Source organism: Lynx rufus, unplaced genomic scaffold (genome assembly GCF_022079265.1).
Source record: "Lynx rufus isolate CCGP_SWC_20201006 ecotype Redwood Valley unplaced genomic scaffold, mLynRuf1.p SCAF_24, whole genome shotgun sequence".
Classification (NCBI taxonomy): Eukaryota; Metazoa; Chordata; class Mammalia; order Carnivora; family Felidae; genus Lynx; species Lynx rufus.
The window spans coordinates 16,246,040-16,265,924 of record NW_025814839.1 but is presented as its reverse complement, the minus strand read 5'-3'; the positions used below and the strand labels follow the sequence as shown (position 1 = coordinate 16,265,924).

Genomic DNA, 19,885 nt, shown 5'->3' with positions numbered 1-19,885 from the left:
ACAATTCTGATGATTGACCAGATTGGGGTACTCTCATTTTTCATGAGATGACAGGAATTAGGTGGGGCAGGGGTAGGACTAGGATCCAGCCCATGACTCCTAGTCAGCACTCTCCCTTCTCACGACCTGCTGCCTCTCCGGAAATCCTACAATATCTGGTCAGAGTCCAGACCATTTCCCTTTCATAAAGTGAAATGCTGGAGTCCTGCCTGTAAATCCAGCAGTCCTATGGCCATTTTACTCAGTCAAAAGAATCTAACAGTATCTAACTTAAACCCAGCTCTGAACCAATAGGGGCTTCAGACCTTGTGCAGCACTGAGCCACTCTGATCCAGTATTCTGTTACTGTCCAGGCCCTAGAACTTATAAGCCAATCAACCCTGTCCTCTTTACAAACGGTCATCTTTCAGACATTGACTCACATATGGCAGTAGTTACAATTATACAAATGGTGAATGCTAAAAAATATGACTGACATTAGTCTTTTATGATTTTAGAAGTCACAGATTTCTTCCAAATGTAGATTCTCTTGGAAGACCTTTTTTTTTTTTTATTTTATTTTTTTTTTTTCAACATTTATTTATTTTTTGGGACAGAGAGAGACAGAGCATGAACGGGGGAGGGGCAGAGAGAGAGGGAGACACAGAATCGGAAACAGGCTCCAGGCTCTGAGCCATCAGCCCAGAGCCCGACGTGGGGCTCGAACTCGCGGACTGCGAGATCGTGACCTGGCTGAAGTCGGACGCTTAACCGACTGCGCCACCCAGGCGCCCCTTGGAAGACCTTTGAAATGGGTCTCGAACTCATCGCAGGGTGACTCAGCCTGACAAATGCTTGGGGTCAGAGAGAAACCATCTTGAGTGGGGTCATTGATCCCAGTCTTACAAGTATCAGCCTAAACAAGAAGGTACGTTTACAGAGGAAACCATCAATGTCATGGGAAATAGAGTACAGCAAAATTTCAAAGTGTGACTCACATACTACACAATTACCCTTCGCCAAAAGGACTTTGTCATATACTACCAGAAAACAGAAAGCCTTTTTTTTTCTTGGTCTGAGATAGGCTATTATGAAGCCCAAGGTGTATGAATAGGCCAGAAAAAGGACACACGGGCAAGCAGGTATCTCCTTGGGTAACAGCCACATCTGGATCTGTATGACCAGCTGAATAAGTCACAGTTTTATAGGACTGGTGGAAATCAGGTGAAATCTTTACATAGATTCTACTGGAGGAAGAGGGTCAAAACCAAAATTCAAAACAGGATTTTAGGAGGAAGCCTATAATGTAGCATGTAATGCCAATGCCAACAAATATTCCTAGATAAACTATGCTAGACCTGGAAGAAATCTCGAGTTGGGTTCCAATCCAACCTATTTTATAGTTGTTTATGACATTGTCACACAGAGAACCAAATGGCAAGTGACACGTTCACGTTCACACAGCTACTGAGGAACATGGATGGAACTCGCCTTTAAGACCCACATGCCTTGGTCAGTGGATTCAGCAGAGCTGGATTACTGATAGGGAACGGCTCATGAGGAAACCCAAGAGCATCATCTAAATACCATAAAGTCTCTACTCTCACCCCCCCACCCCCGCTTTTACCCACTGGTTCTACTAATATTTCAGATTTTTTATTTGCTAAATTATGGCTGAGAAGACATTTTTAAGCTTGCATCTTAATACTCAGTTCCAAATTTACTGACTGTCTACTCTAAGTTACCAATCATTCTGGGCCACTGGAGCACAGATGAATAAGACAGTTCTATCGTACATCATTCATGGTTCAACAACATTGAAGCCTGCCCCTACTGAAAGGTCCTATTGTCAGGGAAGCATTTTGAGCAATAAAAATAAAGGAAATTTTATTATTTCAGTCTGGTTCCTGGTGAGAACTTATCCACATCCCAAAAGTCCAACTGTTTCAGCTTATCCTCAGAGAAGGGCAAGAACTCTGAGGATTTCAACAGCAGGTAATAAATTTCTCCTCAGAGCTGTTGGGGAGATTAGGAGTAAGTGTGGACACAGAAGGGAATCCCAACATGACACCAAAGGTATAATGTCTGTGTCTGGCCAAAAACCCACTGGAGACATGAGCTCCAAAAAAGAACATTGCACTTTTTCAAACATTTCAACTTTGGGGCAATTTAAAAAGTGTCAGATAGTTGTGTTAAATGAGAATTCACGGTGACTGCACCTTAGTCCTACCTCCCAGGGACCAGCAAGTTTGGGTGGAATCTCCAAGCCCAGCTTCTCCAGCTCTCGCTCCCTGTACTTCTCATACTGCCGGTAACCTGCATACCCGCTGCCTGTCACCAACAGAATGGGCAGGGGGCGCAGCAGGAACAAGGTTCGAGCCGGGGCAGTGTGGACTCTTCTGGCATCTGTTAACAAAAAAATAGAAAATTCTGAGACTGGGAGAAGGGACAGGGATGAGTCATGCAAACAGCACCAAAAGGAGGCCCAGGAAAAGTCACGCATCTTAGAAGCCTTCAGTAGGGGTGCCTGGGTGGCTCAGTCAGTTAAGCATCTGACTTTGGCTCAGGTCACGACCTCACAGTTTGTGGGTTCGAGCCCCACATTGGACTCTGTGCTGACAGCTCAGAGCCTGGAGCCTGCTTCCAATTCTGTGTCTCCCTCTCTCTCTGTCCCTCCCCCATTCGTACTCTGTCTCTCTCTCTTTCTCAAAAATAAATAAAAACATTAAAAAAAAAAAAAAAAGAAGCCTTCAGTAAAGGTTACAGGACCCTAAAGGGGTATGATAAGCAGGTGCAACCTTGAGTCACTAGTAAGACCCTTCTGTCTCCAAATCTTACCAATAAGTAAGGGACAAGCATCTTTCCTGTGAAACTACAATGCACCTCAACTGCCACCATAGCCAGAGAATTTAACATGAAAACACTGAATCACAAAAGAGATCAAGAAACAAAACTAATCAAAGTTGCCTGGCAAGACACCACCAGGTCCCCAACTGGGAGTCAGGTATCACTTCTCATCCAGCACTCTCTGACCTTACTTTTACAATCCAGGCCCAATTCTGACTGGACACTAGTATACTACAATGCAAACTCTCATAAATTCTTACAATTTGATAATAAAAAAGACAACCCAATTAAAAAATGTACAAAGGATTTGAATAAACATTTCTCCAAAGAAGATATACATATGACCAATAAGCACATGAAAAGATGCTAAACATCTATTATGGGTTGAACTGTGTCCCCCCAAAATTCGTATGCTGAGTCCTAATTCCCAGTACCCCAGAATGTGACTTTACTTGGATACAGGGTCTCTAGAGAGGTAAACAAGATGAAATAAGGTCATCATGGTGGGCCATAATCCAATATGACTGGTGTCCTTATAAAAAGGTAAAATCTGGAGACAGACACGCTTATAGGGAGAATGCTATGTGAAGATGAAGGCAGAGACCAGGATGATGCTTCTACAAGCCAAAGACCACAGGCAAACCATTAGAAGCTAGACACGAGGCATGGAACAGATTCTCTCTCATGACCATCAGAAGGAAGCAATCCTGTGACACCTTGATCTCAAACCTCTAGTCTCAGGACTTGAGTAAGTTTTCTACTGTGTAAACCACTCAGTTTGTGGTACTTTGTTACAACAGCTGTAACAAACCAATACAACATCATTAGTGATCAGGGAAATGCAAATCAAAACCAAACTGAGCCTACAACTTCACACCCACTAGGATGGTTATAATCAAAGACAATTCAGGGGCACCTGGGTGGCTTAGTCGGTTAAGTGCCTGACCCTTGATTTTGGCTCGGGTCATGATGTCAGGGTTGTGAGATCAAGCCCAGTGCGGAGGCTGCTTGGGATGCTCTCTCTTCCTCTCCCTCTGCCCCTCTCGTGCGCACTCTCTCTCAAAAAAATTTTTTAGTTTAAAAAAAAAAAAAAAGACAACTCAGTATTGGCAAGGATGTGGAGAAACTTGAACCCCCGTACACTGCTGGTGGGATTTTATAAAGTGGGGCAGCCACTTTGAAAAAGAGTTTGTCAGTTCCTCAAAATGTTAAACATAAAATTACCATACGACCCAGCAATTCTGTTCTTAGGGATATTCCTGAGAGAAAAGAAAGATACATCTACACAAAAATTTGTGCAAGAATGTCCAACACCAGCCAAAAAACAGAAACAATCCAAATGGCCTTCAATTGGTAAATGAATAAACAAAATGAGGTATATCCATATAATAGAATATTATTTGATAATAAAAAAGGAATGAAGTATTGACACATGATATAACATGAACCTTGAAAACAATACATGAAAGAAGCCAGCCACAAAAGGCTGCATACTGTAGAATTTCTTTCACATGAACCGTCCAGTATAGGAAACATACTACAGAGACATAAAGTAGATTAGTGGCTGCAAGGGACTGCAGGTTTGGGGCGGGGTGGGGGCGTGCTGAGGCACAGTGAGGAGGGAATGAAAATGTTCTAAAGTTAAATAGTGGAGGGGCACCTCTGCCCTTCTCCCGCTTCTGCGCTCGCACACTCTCTCTCTCTCAAAATAAATAAACTTAAAAAAAACTTTTTTCTTAAATAAATAGGAGCGCCTGAGTGACTTAGTTGGTTGAGTGGCTGACTTCAGCTCAGGTCATGACTTCATGGTCTGTGAGTTCAAGCCCCACATCAGGCTCTGTGCGGACAGCTCGGGGCATGGAGCCTGCTTGGATTCTATGTCTCTCTCTTTATCCCTTTCCTGCTCACACTCTCTCTTTCTCAAAAATAAACAAACATTTTAAATAAATAAATAAATAAATAAATAAATAAATAAATAAATAAATGTTTTGCTCTCGCTCTCATCAACCATCTCATTTTATCCCCAAGATATTCTCACTGGACAGTTCAAAATGGCTTCTGATATGATAGAATAAAAAGGATACCTAGGTGGTGCCTGGGTGGCTCAGCTGGTTAAACACCCAACTCTCAATTTTGGCTCAGGTCATAATCTCACAGTTTGTGAGATGGAGCCCCACATCAGGCTCTGCACTAACAGCACAGAGCCTGCTTAGGATTCTCTCTCTCTTTCTCTCTCTCATTCTCTCTCTCTCTCTCTCTCTCTCCCTCCCTCCCTCCCTCTCTCTCTCTGCTCCTCCCCTGCTCACACATTCTCTCTCTCTCAAAATAAGTAAACTTAAAAAAATGGTATCTAAATAGTAAAGACAAGACACATTCTTGTACAAGTTCAAATGGCTGCTTACAATATCAAAAAGTTCACAATCCACAGTTTTGATGAGGGTGTGGGAAACTAACACATTCACGAGCACCTCCTACTCAAACACATATAAAGTGGAACAATCCTCTTTGAAGAGCAATTTGGCCTAAATACCAACTTGCAAAACACATAAATCTTCTGATTCAGCAAGTCTAACTCTACAAATTTATCCTGAAGCTACACAAAGATATATTACCACAGAAATATATAGTAGAGAGGTCCTTGGGTGGCTCAGTCAGTTGAGCGTCTGATATCAGCTCAGGTCACAATCTCACAGTTTGTGGGCTCGAGCCCCACATCCAGCTTATTGCTGTTAGTGCAAAACCCACTTCAGATCCTCTGTCCCCACTCTCTGACCCTCCCCTGCTCGTGCTCTCTCTTAATAATAAACATTAAGGAGAAAAGAATAAGTATATAGTAGAAAAAGCCTAGAAACAATTTAAATGTCTAACACCAAATGGTACAGTCATTCAATGGAATACTATGCAGCCAGTAAAAATGATCAGGTCACAATCACTAGTGCTTCAGTAATAACTATATGCCTGGTACTCTAAGCACTCCACAGATATAAGGTCATTTAATTTTAATTTAATTCTAATAATTTCCCTATGAAATAGGACCTGTTTATCCCAGTATACTGATAAGCAAACTGAAGCACAGAGAGGCCAGCACTACCTATAATTGCTACTTACTTGTATAAAAGGCTCTGACAGGCAGCTTCCTTAAGGACTGTAGGAAATGGCTCAGAACAGTGTTCTCACGGTGGAGGAGGCTATAAGCAAACAGAAATGAACTGTTAAACATTTACCTTAAAATTTTTAAAAAATTAGTGGAGCAACTGGCAAAACTTGAATACAATCTATAGATTCACTAACAATCTTATATGAATGTTAATTTCCTGGTTTTGACCACCGCTGTGGTTGTGTGAGAAAAATGTTCTTGTAGGAAAAAGGCTGAAATGGTTCAAAGTAAAGGAATATCAAATCTGTAATTTTCTCTCAAGTGTTTTGGAAAAATATATATATACACACACACATACACCTGAAGAGGGGACAGGGAGGGAGAATAGTAAAGCAAATACAGTCGACATCTGGGGAATCTGGGTAAAGAGTATTTGGGAATTCTATTTTAACTTCTGAAACTATTTCACAATAAAGTTATTTTCTTAATTAAGCATAATATCATAACAGGCAGTAAAGCCAGCACTCTTCCACAAAGCCGTATGTTTCTGTACCACAAAAGAACTCTACACAGCCTTGTAAACATCTAACCCCCAGGGGAGGCCAGGTGGCTCAGTCGGTTGGGCGTCCGACTTCGGCTCAGGTCATGATCTCACGGTCCGTGAGTTCGAGCCCTACATCGGGCTCTGTGCTGTCAGTTCAGAGCCTGGAGCCTGCTTCGGATTCTGTGTCTCCCTCTCTCTCTGCCCCTACCCCACTCATGCTCTGTCTCTCTCTCTCTCTGTCAAAAATAAATAAACATTAAAAAAAAATTTTTGTTTTTAAAACATCTAACCCCTACGCATTAAAGAATCTAACACATTTTAAATTTTAAAAATCTGTCCTGGAAAAAAAATGACACAAACCATGTGTAACTATTCTAATCTACTTCAAGTCTAGAAAGCTCAATTAATTTAGAATTTCTGGATTATCTTTTGTGGCTACTTTGCTACTTTGTCAAGCTATGCTGACAGATTGAACACGTTTCAGGCCTCCTGAGAAAAAAAATTACCAAGGATAGCTTTCCACTCTAAGAAAACATTATTTCTTTTTTTTTTTTAATGTTTACTTATTATTGAGAGACATAGAGAGACAGAGTGAGCAGGGGAGGGGCAGAGGGAGACACAGAATCTGAAGCAGGTTCCAGGCTCTGAGCTGTCAGCACAGAGCCCAACATGGGTCTCGAACTCCCAAACCGCGAGATCATGACCTAGCTGAAGTCGGACGCTTAACCAACTGAGCCACCCAGGTGCCCCTAAGAAAACATTATTTTTGACTCAGTTTGTTTCTCTTTCACCTTCACCCAAGGAAACTGGACATTTTCCCAGTGGCAATAAATGACTGCCAGCACGGAAAGCATTTGTGAATTTTCATTTCCCCTAATCAAAGAGCACACATCTCATTGTCAATTCAGATAGCACTTCGGTTTCCCCAAATTTTGACCTGAAATCTAAAGTAAAGAAATTAGTAAAAAAATAGTAAAATAAAGAAAATAGTCCTTGTCAGTAAGCATTTCTTTTTCTGCTGAGGCCTTTTATGTGAGATGTAATAATTTATTACAAATGTCTACATTGCTACTTTTATGGAAAATAAAACTACATTTATGACCTTCATACAATAATATACATTTTCATGGATATTTAGTAGTTATGTCTTATATAGATAGCCTGCAAACATGATCAGATTTAGGCACCTTTTTTTTTCTTTTACTTGAAATTGACTTAAAAACACCGTCACAGCATGGTGCTAATAAGTGGGAGAATCTGATTCTCCCACAGGCAAGTCAGGTTAGTATAGAGAAAAAGTATGGAATCATGATAATCATCACCACTAAGGCCAGAGAGATGTACAGCTATTAACACAAAGGGTATGTTTCAGTATACGAATGTTCTTTCAGCAGTGAACAATGCTCGTCTCTAAGACTGGAAACTCCCACTACAAAAGCTAAAAGCCTCAAACCCTGCTTTCCAAACAGAATTAGAACAAGAAGTGTAAAAACTGACTAAAGGTACATTGTTGTTTTCTGTACACTGCTGTATTGTGTTCCAGAATGAATGCTGAACCCCCCAACTAAAAGAATGTTTGCAGACTGCTGAATAAGGCTTTTCTTCCCTTGGCTGGGGAGGTACAAATGGGAGATAATGGTCTATCCACTGTAACCAGACACACAGCACTCAGGTGGTTTGTCTTGCATATGGGCCTTCACCTCAGCACACCTGCCCAAGAACACAGAGCTCAGTTCTCTCATACACCTCTGTAACCCCGGCTCCTGGAAAAAAATGCCTGGCAAATACCCCATTACACTAGTTAGTCTTTTATAACTGGATCATTCGTATCCTGAGATAAATGCTGTATGTTCTCCAATCTTACATAAACACTGTCTACCATGGGCCCTTCTCTAGCTTCCACCCCACTTTTCTTCTCTCCTTCATAACAAGCTCTTAAAAAAGAGCTACGTGCACTGTCAACTGTAAAAATCCTAGAACACAGGCAGTAACTTCTCTGACATTGGCTGTAGCAACTTGGTTCTAGATAGGACCCCTGAGGCAAGGGAAACAAAAGCAAAAACAAACTATTGGGACTACATCAAAATAAAAAGCTGCACAGCAAAGGAAACAAAACTAAAAGGCAACCTATGGAATGGAAGAAGATGATATATCCAATAAAGTTTAGTATCCAAAAAATATTAAAGAACTTAAAAACTCAACACCCAAAAAAACCAATAATCCAAATAAAAATGGGCAGAAGACAGGAGCAGACGTTTCTCCAAAGAAGATATACAGATGGCTAACAGTCACGTGAAAAGGCACTCATCATCACTCATCATCAGGCAAATCAAAACTACAAAGCAATATCGCCTCACACCTGTCAGAATGGCTAAAATCAAAAACACAAGAAACAACAGGTGTTGGCAAGGCTGTGAAGAAAATGAAACTGTCTTGTACTGCTGGTGGGAATGCAAACTGGTACAGCAACTGTAGATAACAGTATGGAGGTTCCTCAAAAGTTAAAAATAGAACTTACAATCCAGGAATTACACTACTGGGTATTTACCCAAAGAATACAAAAACACTAATTCAAAGGGATACATGCAGCCCTATGTTTATAGTAACATTATTTACAATAGCCAAGATATGGAAGCAGACCAAATGTCCATTGACTGATGAATGGTTAAAGAATATATGGTATACATATACAATGGAATAGTATTTGGCCCTCAGAGGAATGAAATCTTCCCATTTACAATGACACAAACGGAGCGAGAGAGTATAATGCTAAGCGAAATAAGTCAGAGGAAGACAAATAACAAATGATTTCACTTACATATGGAATTTAAGAAACAAAACATTAAGAGAACTGGTTGTTACCAGAGGGAGGTGTGTAGGGGACAGATTAAACGGGTGATGGGGATTAAGGAGTGCACTTGTCATGAAGCACCTGGGTGGCTCAATTGGTTGAGTGTCCAACTCGATTTTGGTTCATGATCCCAAGGTCTGTGAGTTCGAGCCCCACATCAGGCCCTGCCCTGGGAGATCCTCTGTTTGGGATCTTTGGGATCCTCTCTCTTGCTCTCTCTCTGCTCCTTCCCGACTCACCCGCACACTCTCTCTCAAAAATTAATAAGCAAACTTAAAAAAAAAAAGAGGGGGCACCTGGGTGGCTCAGTCAGTTAAGCATCTGACTCTTGGTTTCAGCTCAGGTCATGATCTCATAGTTTGTGGATTTGAGCCTCGTGTCAGGCTGTGCTGACAATGCAGAGCCTGCTTGAGATTCTCTCTCTCCCTCTCTGTCCCTCCCCCTCTCTCAAAAAATAAATATTTAGGGGCGCCTGGGTGGCTCAGTCGGTTAAGCGTCCGACTTCAGCTCAGGTCACGATCTCGCGGTCCGTGAGTTCGAGCCCCGCGTCGGGCTCTGGGCTGATGGCTCAGAGCCTGGAGCCTGCTTCCGATTCTGTGTCTCCCTCTCTCTCTGCCCCTCCCCTGTTCATGTTCTGTCTCTCTCTGTCTCAAAAATAAATAAAACGTTAAAAAAAATTAAAAAATAAAATAAAATAAATAAATAAATAAATAAATATTTAAAAAATTAAAAAGAAAAAAAAAACAGTGCACTTGTCACATGATGAGCAGCATGTGTTGTTTGGAAGTGTTGAATCACTGTACATCTGAAACTAATATAACATTGTACATTAACTGGAATTAAAATAAAAAGTAAAGAAAAAAAAAGAGCTATGTTCACTGGCACTACTTCCTCACCTCTAACCCTCTCTTAATCCTGCTCAACCAAGCTTTTGTTTCAACCATGTCACCTCTTGTCAAGGTCACTAACAACTTCCAGGTTGCCAACACCAATGCATATTTCTTGAGTCTCGTGTTATTTGACCTCTCACAGAGCATCTGCCACAACTGACCCCTTTCTCTCTTTTTTACTGAGGTATAATCGACATAAAACATTGTTAGTTTCAGGTGTACAACATAAATCAATATGTATATATACTGTGAAAAGATCACCACAATAAGTCTGGTTAACATCTGTCACCATACAGTTAACAAAATTATTTTCTTCTGATGAGAACTTTTTTTAAGATTTTTTTTTTCAAACGTTTATTTTTGAGAGAGAGAGCCAGAGAGCAAGCAGGGGAGGGGCAGAAAGAGAGGGAGAAAGAATTGCAAGCAGGCTCCATGCTGTCAGCACAAAACCCCATGTGGGGCTTGAACTCACAGACCATGAGATCATGACCTGAGCCAAAATCAAGAGTAAGATGCTTAACCAACTGAGCTACCCAGGTGCCCCAAGACATAAACTTTCACTGTGTTAAGTCACTGAGATGCTGGGGTTTACCTGTTACCATAGCAGCATTACTATAATATACCATTTCAGCAAAAGGCACCCTTTACACAGCTACACAAGTCAAAACCCTGAGACTCATTCATATAGAAGACGTTTCTCTCTCATTATCCACATTCAATCCACTGGCAAGACAGGAAGACTCTACCTTTAAAATATATTTATCTGTCTAGGAGCACCTGGCTGGCTCAGCTGGAAGAGCATGCGACTTGTTCTCGGGGTCATGAATTCGAGCCCCATGTTGGGTGTAGAGATTACTAAAAAAAAAAAAAAAATGTAAAAAAAAATTATACACACACATGCATAGATATAAAGATATATAGATGTATATAAATGTATCTATTTCTCATTGCCACCACTACTCACACCCTAACCCAAGACACCTGATTCTCTTAACAAGTGATTGAGAAAGTCTGTTCTCCACTTTCCACTCTTGGCCCTCTATATCCTATTCACCACAAAACACCCAGAGTGACCTTTTCAAAACAGAAAAGACCAGACCCCATGTACTTGGTCCTTGCTGGATTCTCAGATATCCTACTGCTTTCTGTCTCCTCCTTACTCATTCCAGTTGCCACTCCTAGTATTCACCACACCTTTGCCTCTTTCCACACCCTTGCATTTGCTGTTTGTTCTAATGGGCACACCCTTCTATGTGGCCCACTCCCTCATCATTCAGTTCTCTGTGAAATGTTCCCTTCTCAGTTTGTCTTACCTGACTACCATGTGCCCTTTAATCACCTTCCTTTATTTTTTTCATGGCACTTCTCACTATCTGGAACGAAAAGATTGTGTGTGTGTGTGTGTGTTTATGTATGTATGTATGTGTGTGTGTGTGTGTGTGTGTATATATATATATATATATATATATATATATATATATATATCACCTATTTGTTTACTTTGCCTGCCTTCCCACTGAACTCCAATCTCAATGGTGAGATTAAACCCCAGAAGGATGAATGGATAAATTCAATCAGCTGACTCTTCTAGGTGGTGACTCAAGTGGGCATGCTGCAAGCAGGTGATTAAAGCCCATGAGTGAGCACATAAGTCTGAATGCATGACTTACTACCACTCATTAGCAATGTGACTTTAGGAAACTCAATTAATTCTACGCCTCAATTTCCCCACCTGTAAAAACAGGATCCCATTGACACTACATGAGACAATCATAAAAAACCAGCACCTAGCTACATATTACTACTTTTTAAATGTTTATTTATGTTAGAGAGAGAGAGGGAAGGAGCCCGAGCATGAGCAGGGGAGAGGCAGAGAGGGAGAGAGAGAATCCCAAGCAGGCTTCACACTGACAGCAGGAGCACAATCTCACGAACCAAGAGATGCATGACCTGGGCCAAAATCAAGAGCTGGACGCTTAACCCACTGAGACCCCCAGGTGCACCCCTATTACTATTTTTTAAAGTAACAGAGTTTATGTTCAGCTGGCACACAATGAGATGGCTATATCAACTGTCTATGACCAGGGGCCCATGGCTAGCTCAGTCAGTGGAGCAAGCAACTCTTGGTCTTGGGGTCATGAGTTTAAGCCCCACGTTGCGGGAGTAGACATTACTTTAAAAAAAAAAAACTGCCTATGACGAGTATCCACACTGACTGGTCTATGGCCATATTGTCATGGTTAAAAAACACTTTTGGGGCACCTGGGTGGCTCAGTCGATTAAGCATCCAGCTTCAGCTGAGGTCATGATCTCATGGTTTGTGAGTTCAAGCCCCACATCAGGCTCTGCTCTGGGACCATGGAGCCTGCTTCAGATCCTGTCTCCCTCTCTGTGCCCATCCCTCATGTGCTCTCTTTCTCTCTCCAAAATAAAAAAAAATAATAATTAAAAAAATAGAATTAAAGTCATGTAAACTTAAAATCTTCTAACATCATCCCTGGTGGTGACATTTTAACTATAATCCTTCTATCTCTCCTGCCCCCCCCTTTTTTTTTTTTAACATTCATTCATTTTTGAGAGACAGAAAGAGACAGGGCATGAGTGCTGACAGCTCAGAGCCTGACGCAGGCTTGAACTCTCGGACCGTGAGATCATGACCTAAGCTGAGTAGGAGCTGAACCAACTGAGCCACCGAGGCGCCCCCATTTTTTTAAAAAAATTTTTTTTAGCATTTATTCATTCTTGAGAGACAGAGACATAGCATGAGTGGGGGAGGAGCAGAGAGAGGGAGAATTGCTCCTGCTTTCTGAACATACGAAGCTTTGAACTGGCAGACCTCCTGAAGGCCTTATTCCACATTCTATCTTGTGTTAGTGTTTAGTTGAGTGTTTTCTCTCTTCTACTAGACTGCAAAATTCTTTAAACAAAAAGCCCATTCCAAATGCTGTATCTTTTAATTCCTGTCTTCGTTGTTCCTTTCCCCCATGGTCCCTGGCGCTATGGTTTGCAGTGGTAGGAATGTCAATATTTCTGAATGAAAGCCTTGTACAAGCCAACCACTCCTTAGGTACTAAGGAGTCAGTGTATGCTTGCCTGAACCTAAGAGTCATCTAAGACACCTGCAGTCCCAAGCTACTACACCTAGTAAATCTGAATTTGGCAGCAGGATGGGGATATATCTGGGAATCTCAATTTCTAATAAATACCTACCCTATTATTTTATCAAACAAATTTGGGAAACATGGCCCTTAATTACCCAAGACGTTGTTTTCTCTTTGTTCTATCACCTGCCACACGTCACCCAGTAACTGTAAAACTCCCCTGCAATATGAGGTTTTCATCTGTATGTCTCACAGCCATGCTTTACTTAAAGCCTATGAAAATGCTGTTTTGGTATTTGTTATCAACAATATATAATACCTTTGAAAATTAAAAGCTCTTATTGTACCCAAATCCTCATCCTTTCCAACCACTGCACCTAAATCCAATCTCATTTATCTATATTGATACTAAAGTAGGACTCCCCACCTCCAACCCTTTTTTTTTAATGATGGTGAGCGAGTAAATCTTCCTCCTCATCTAAAAAAATATTTTAGGAATGCCATTTTTTAGTCATTCTAACTCATGACACAGTTTAGGTGAATTCACGGCTGACGGATAAACAGCACATCTGGTATTAATATCGAAAGCAGAGACCCTCCTTTCCAAATCCCAACTGTTACCACACATTGCAGAGCCCCCTCCTGAGAAAACTACACCATTTCTGAAATAGTCCATGATAGGAGAGTAAAGCTTTGATGGTAAGGACAATCAGTTTCTGCTCACTTTCAGTCCAAATCCAGTATCCTTTTACTTCCCCAAATCACAGTGATAGGTCACCTCTGGTCACAGAGCAAGTTTTGGTCAATGCTGACAAAATTAACCCTGCCAGAAAAACAAAAATCACTATGCGTCTCCAAACCTTCTCACTTTGAAATGACACCAAGCAGCCGACTCTGAGTCATAGCTACCCACATTTTAATCCATTTTCTGAGAGTCCAAATGGTCCCTAGCTATTTGTGGATAATAAATGCCCTCATGGTGGACAGCCTAAGGGAAAGCTCCTTGAGTGAGAGACAGAGGTAGCCTGGTCGGGGTCGGGACTCTGCTACTAATTGGCTGGGTAAAACTGAGCAAGTCCCTCCCTCTTTCAAGGCCTCAATTTCCACAATTCCAAAAACAGCTGGATTTAGATGACCTCTCACGTCTCTTCCAACTCTAAGAACTTAACAGTTGGGAGTCAACCACAGTAACCAAGACCTAATTTCTTAACAGACTATTTGCGATTACTGAATCCAACCTCTTCGCTTCAAACACCAAGAATCCAAAGTAAAGACCCCAACTTCCAGTCCAAAGCTCTTCCCACATCTTGTCGCCCTTCCAGGAACACAAATCCCGAAAGAAGCGTTCAGTCCAGCCTCGACTCTAGTGGCGGGCAGGCAACCATCTGTTTTGTTTGGTTTTCTTGTTTTTCTCCCTTCTGGACTTCCACTTAGCTGTAAAAGGCAAAGCGAGAGCGCTCAGGCCAGCCCCTAACTAAACCCGGACCTCCCTACACGCCGGGAGTCCCACCTGATTGAGGTGAAGGTGGATGGCGCCGTCTCCACCCGACCCCTCCTCAGGTCGAGCCCGTAATAGGGAAACGACTCCTCCCTCCCGACTCCGGTTCGGTCTAAGCTGCCTCCGGCCCTGAGGCAACCTCCCCAAGCAGCTATACCTGCTCCGCCACGACGTGACACCGCGCAGCAACCTCAGGCACCGCGGCCCCACGGACGTCGCCATCTTGTCTCCTCCTTCTCGGTGGGCCACGCCCCCTTTTCCACACTCGTGGCGCACACGTGTGACGTCACCAGTTATAGAGCTCACGGGGCCAATAAGGAAAACGGTGGGGTGTGGGCGGAGACGGGTAAGCCCCTCCCCTTGGCCGTTGCCCGCCCCATCAGCCTGGCTCTTGGGTCGCCTCCAGAGCCAGGTGGGTAGTTACCTGCTGTGCTAAATCCGGGCCTGGGCGCAGAGTCACCAGGCTTCTTTCTTTCCTCTGGCTTCCGTTTCCCCGTGCGCCTGGAAAATGAATCACCCAAGGTCCGAGAATGGACCAACTTAGCCAATTCCCTTATTTACAGACGGGGAAGTTAAGAGGGTCCACCGCTCAGTTACCATTTATTCCGCGCTTCCTAAGTGCCAGGGTCTGTTCTGAGCACTTTGAGTGCCCACTGTCTCCTTTTTTCCCAAACTGGAGAAATACACCTCCACTTTTTCCTCCCCTATTCTGCTAATTATAGTTGCTTTCAGACATTTGACACAAGAGGAATGTATTGCCTGGTGCCTGCAATTATTTCTGTGTGGTTATTTAAGCTCAACTAGAACACAACCAACCCTTCCATGGAGCCTAACAGGCATCAGATTTCCTGTTGGAGGGGAGACACCTCCCTCTATGAGCCTTAAAAGACTGAGAAAAAAAGAAGTATACAATTGGTTTTACTATTCAATTGAGAGTAGTAACTCAGAAGGAGGGGGCGGGGTTGTTTCAAAATTTAGGACAACAAATATCCACATGCAAATGAAGTGGACCCTTACCTTATAACATATACAAAAAGTAACTCAAAATGATTTGAAGACCTAAACTTAAGAACTAAAACTATAAACCTCTTAAAACATAAAGGAAATCTTCATGATATTGGATTCGGCAGTAATTTCTTGAATATAACACCAAAACGCAGGCAACAACAACAAAATAAATCAATTGGACTTCATCAAAACTAAAAACTTTTGTGCACCAAAGAACACTATCAAGAGAAATCAAAGACAACCCACAGAATTCAAGAAAATATTTGTAAATCCTGTATCTATCTGATAAGCATCTAGTATCCAGAATATATAAAGAACTCCTAAAACTCGATAATAAAAAACAAACATGGTGCCTGGGTGGCTCAATTGGTTAAGTGTCTGACTCTTGATTTCAGCTCAAGTCATGATCTCACAGTTAGTTAGATTGAGCCCCGTCAGGCTCTTCAAGGAGCCTGCTTGGGATTCTCTCTCTTTCTCTCTCTCTTTCTCTCTCTGCCCCTCCCCCATGTGCGTGCTCTCTCTCTCTCTCTCTCTCTCTCTCTCTCAAAATAAATAAATAAACTTGAAAAAATAATAATAAAAAACAAAACGACTCAGATCAAAAATGGACAAAAAACTTGAACAGATATTTCTCCAAAGATGTTATACAAATGGCTAATAAGATCCTCAACATCACTAGTCATTAGGGAAATGCACATCAAAGCCCCAATAAGATACCAACTTCACATCCAATAGAATGGCTATCATAATTTTTTTTAATGGAAAATAACAAGTGTTGGTAAGGATGTGGAAAAATTAGTATCCTTGTGCATTGCTGGTGATAAGGTAAAATGGTACAGCTGCTATGGAAAACAATTTGGTGATTCCTCAAAAAGTTAAACATAGAATTATCATATGATCCAGCAATCTCACGCCTATATATATATATACTCAAAAGAATTGAAAGCAGGGACTCAAATACTTGTACAGCAACATTCCTAGCAGCATTATCACAAGAGCCAGAAAGCAGATTAATAAATGAATGGATAAACAAAATGCGATATATCCATATAATGAAATATATAAACTTTAATTACATTATGGTAAGTAAAATTAGTCAGACACAAAGAAACAAATATTGTATGATGCCACATGAAGTACCTAGAATAGGCAAATTTATAAACAGAAAGTAGAATAGAGGTTACCCAAGAGGTTGAGAGGAGGGGAGATTAGGGAGTTAATGGATACAGAGTTTCTGTTTGGGATGATGGAAAAGTTCTGGAAATAGTGGCAATTGTTGACTAACATTGTGAATATACTTAATATCACTGAATTACACACTTAAAAATATTATGTATACTTTATCACAGTTTGTTTAAATCAGCTGATAACAAATGTTGATAAGGATATAATGCAGAGAAATCACAAACTTCATCCTCCACTGGTAGGAATGTAAAAAGATGCAGCCTCTTTGGAAGACAATCTAGCAGTTCCTTGATTAAATATAGAGTCGCTGCAGTATGTCCCAGCAATTCCATTTGTAGGAATATACCCAAGAGAAATGAAAATGTAAAAACCTGTCCACAAAGGTTTTTGTGCTGTGTAGAAACAGCACAAATGTCCATCAAACTGACATAGATATGGAACAGATTAACAAAATATGATACATTCATACAATGGAATATTATTTATTTGGCTGTAAGAAGGAATGAAGAACCAATACATGTCATAACATTGGTGAACCTTGAAAATATGATGCTAAGTGAAAGAAGCCATGCACAAAGACCACATATTGTATTATTCCATTCATATGAAATATCCAGAATGGAGAAATCTACAGAGACAGAAAGCAGAATAGTGATTGCCTAGGGCTGGGGAAAAGGGACTGAGAGGATGGGGGATAACGAAGAGTATGAGATTTTTAAGGGGTAGATGAAAATGTTCTAAAATTGACTGTGGTGATGATATACATAAGTGTGAATATGCTAAACACCATTGAATTGTCAACTTAAAATGGGTGAATTATATGGTATGTGGACTACATCTCAATAAAGATGCTTAAAGTTTTTTATTTCTATTTATTGCTGGATACAGAAATATACTTGATATTTATATTTGAGCTTATATCTAATAAGATGTTTGGTGTAGGTGTTTATAGTAGATATTTTTCTGATTAAAAGTCTTCCCTTCTGGGGTGCCTGGGTGGCTCAGCTGGTTAAGCGTCCGACTCTTGATTTCTTCGACTCAGGTCATGATCTCACAGTTTCTGAGTTAGAGCCCCATGTTGGGCTCTGTGCTGACAGTGCTGAGCCTACTTGAGATTCTCTCTCTCTCTCTCTCTCTCTCTCTCTCTCTCTGCCCTTCCCCCGCACATGTGCACACACTCTCTCTCAAAATAAATAAATAAATAAACTTAAAAAAAAAAGTCTTCCCTTTTAGGGGCACCTGGGTGGCTCAGTTGGTTAAGCGTCCAACTTCGGCTCAGATTATGATCTCACCATTTGTGAGTGTGAGCCCCATGTCGGGCTCTATGCTGACAGCTCAGAGCCTGAAGACCACTTCAGATTCTGTGTCTCCCTCTCTCTCTCTGCCTCTCCCCACTTGCACTCTGTCTCTCTCTCTCTCGAAAATAAACACTAAAAAAAAAAAAAAAAGGCCTTCCCTTTTATTCTTAGCACGTGCAAAATGCTTATTATGAGTGTATACAAATGTACATTTGGGCATTTTTTAGGATTACCATATATTGTTGGGCTTTTTTGCTACTAAATTCTGTTAATGTGGTAAATTAGATTGATTTTCTTTTATTTTTTAAAACAAATGTACCAAAATATAAATTCACATGTTACAATTCACCCATTTTAAGTGTATAACTCAATGGTTTCTAGTATATTCACAGGTATAGTGTGGTTCACCATAATGAATTACACTTTCATCACCCCAAAAAGAAAGCCCACACTTTTTAGCTATCACTGTCATGCCCCCATTCTCACCTCCCCAGACCTAAGCAATAAGAAATCTACTTTTTGTCTCTATAGATTTTCCTATTTTGGATTTTCATATGAATAGAATCAAATAATATTTGAACTTTTGTAACTGGCTTCTTTCACTTAGCATAATGTTTTCTTTCTTTCTTTCTTTCTTTCTTTCTTTCTTTCTTTCTTTCTTTCTTTCAAGTTTATTTATTTTAAGAGAGACAGCGAGCACAGGAGAGAAAGAGAGAGAGAAAGAGAGGGAGAGAGAGAATCCCAAGCAGGCTCCCGGATGTCAGCACAGAGCTCAACTCAGGGCTCAACCTTACAAATTGTGAATCATGACCTGAGCCAAAATCAGGAGTAGAATGCCGAACTTGATAGGAGGTTACCCAGGCACCCCATAGCACAATGTTTTCTAGGTTCATCCATGTTGTAACATCTGTCAGTACTTCATTTCTTTTTATTGCCAAACAATAATCCATTGTATGGATATACCACATTTGTTTATCCATTCATTGTTGATGGACATTTGGGCCATTTCTCTTTTGGAAATCGTGAATAATGCTGCTACAAACATTCATATATAATTTATTGTATGAACATATATTTTCAAATATTTTAAATATTTTCAATGTTTTCTCTTGTGTATATACCTAGGAGTAGAATTGCTGTCTTGTATGTTAACTCTATTGTTAATTGCATGAGGAACTGCCAGATTGTTTGCCAAGATGGTTGCGTTTTACATACCCACAAGCAGTGTATGAGGGTTTCAATTTCTCCACAGCCTCGCCAACACTTGCTATTTTGTCTTTTTAAAATTATTATCATGTCCATCTTAATGAGTATGAAGTGGTATCTCATTATGGTTTTGATTTGCATTTCCCTGGTGACTAATGATGTTGAGCATCTTTTCATGTGTTTATTAGCTATTTACACATCTCCCTTGGAGAAATGTCTATTTAGATCCTTTTCCATTTTTAAATTGGGTTGCCTTTTTATTACTGAGTTGTAAGAGTTCTTTATATATTCTAGATACAAATCCTTTATCAGATATATGATGTTTTCTCCCATTCTATGGGTTGTATCTTCATTTTTTGATGGTGTCCTTTGAAGCATGAA

General features: G+C 40.8%; 1 protein-coding gene across 3 annotated transcripts in view; it reads right to left on the bottom strand.

Moving 5' to 3' along the window:
• Window positions 1-15,040, bottom strand: part of PISD (phosphatidylserine decarboxylase) — a 36,868-nt gene extending 21,828 nt beyond the window's left edge. The window contains exons 1-3 of one of the 3 annotated variants that reach the window (XM_047088025.1): window positions 14,965-15,040; window positions 5,935-6,014; window positions 2,210-2,385 (exon numbers count right to left, since the gene is read on the bottom strand). In XM_047088025.1, the coding sequence (XP_046943981.1) occupies window positions 2,210-2,385; window positions 5,935-6,014; window positions 14,965-15,029 (321 nt within the window). In that variant the 5' untranslated portion in view covers window positions 15,030-15,040. Of the gene's footprint in view, window positions 1-2,209; window positions 2,386-5,934; window positions 6,015-14,964 lie in introns of those variants that run through there. The other 2 variants (XM_047088027.1, XM_047088028.1) reach the window with 2 other exon arrangements.
• Window positions 15,041-19,885: the final 4,845 nt, after the last annotated feature.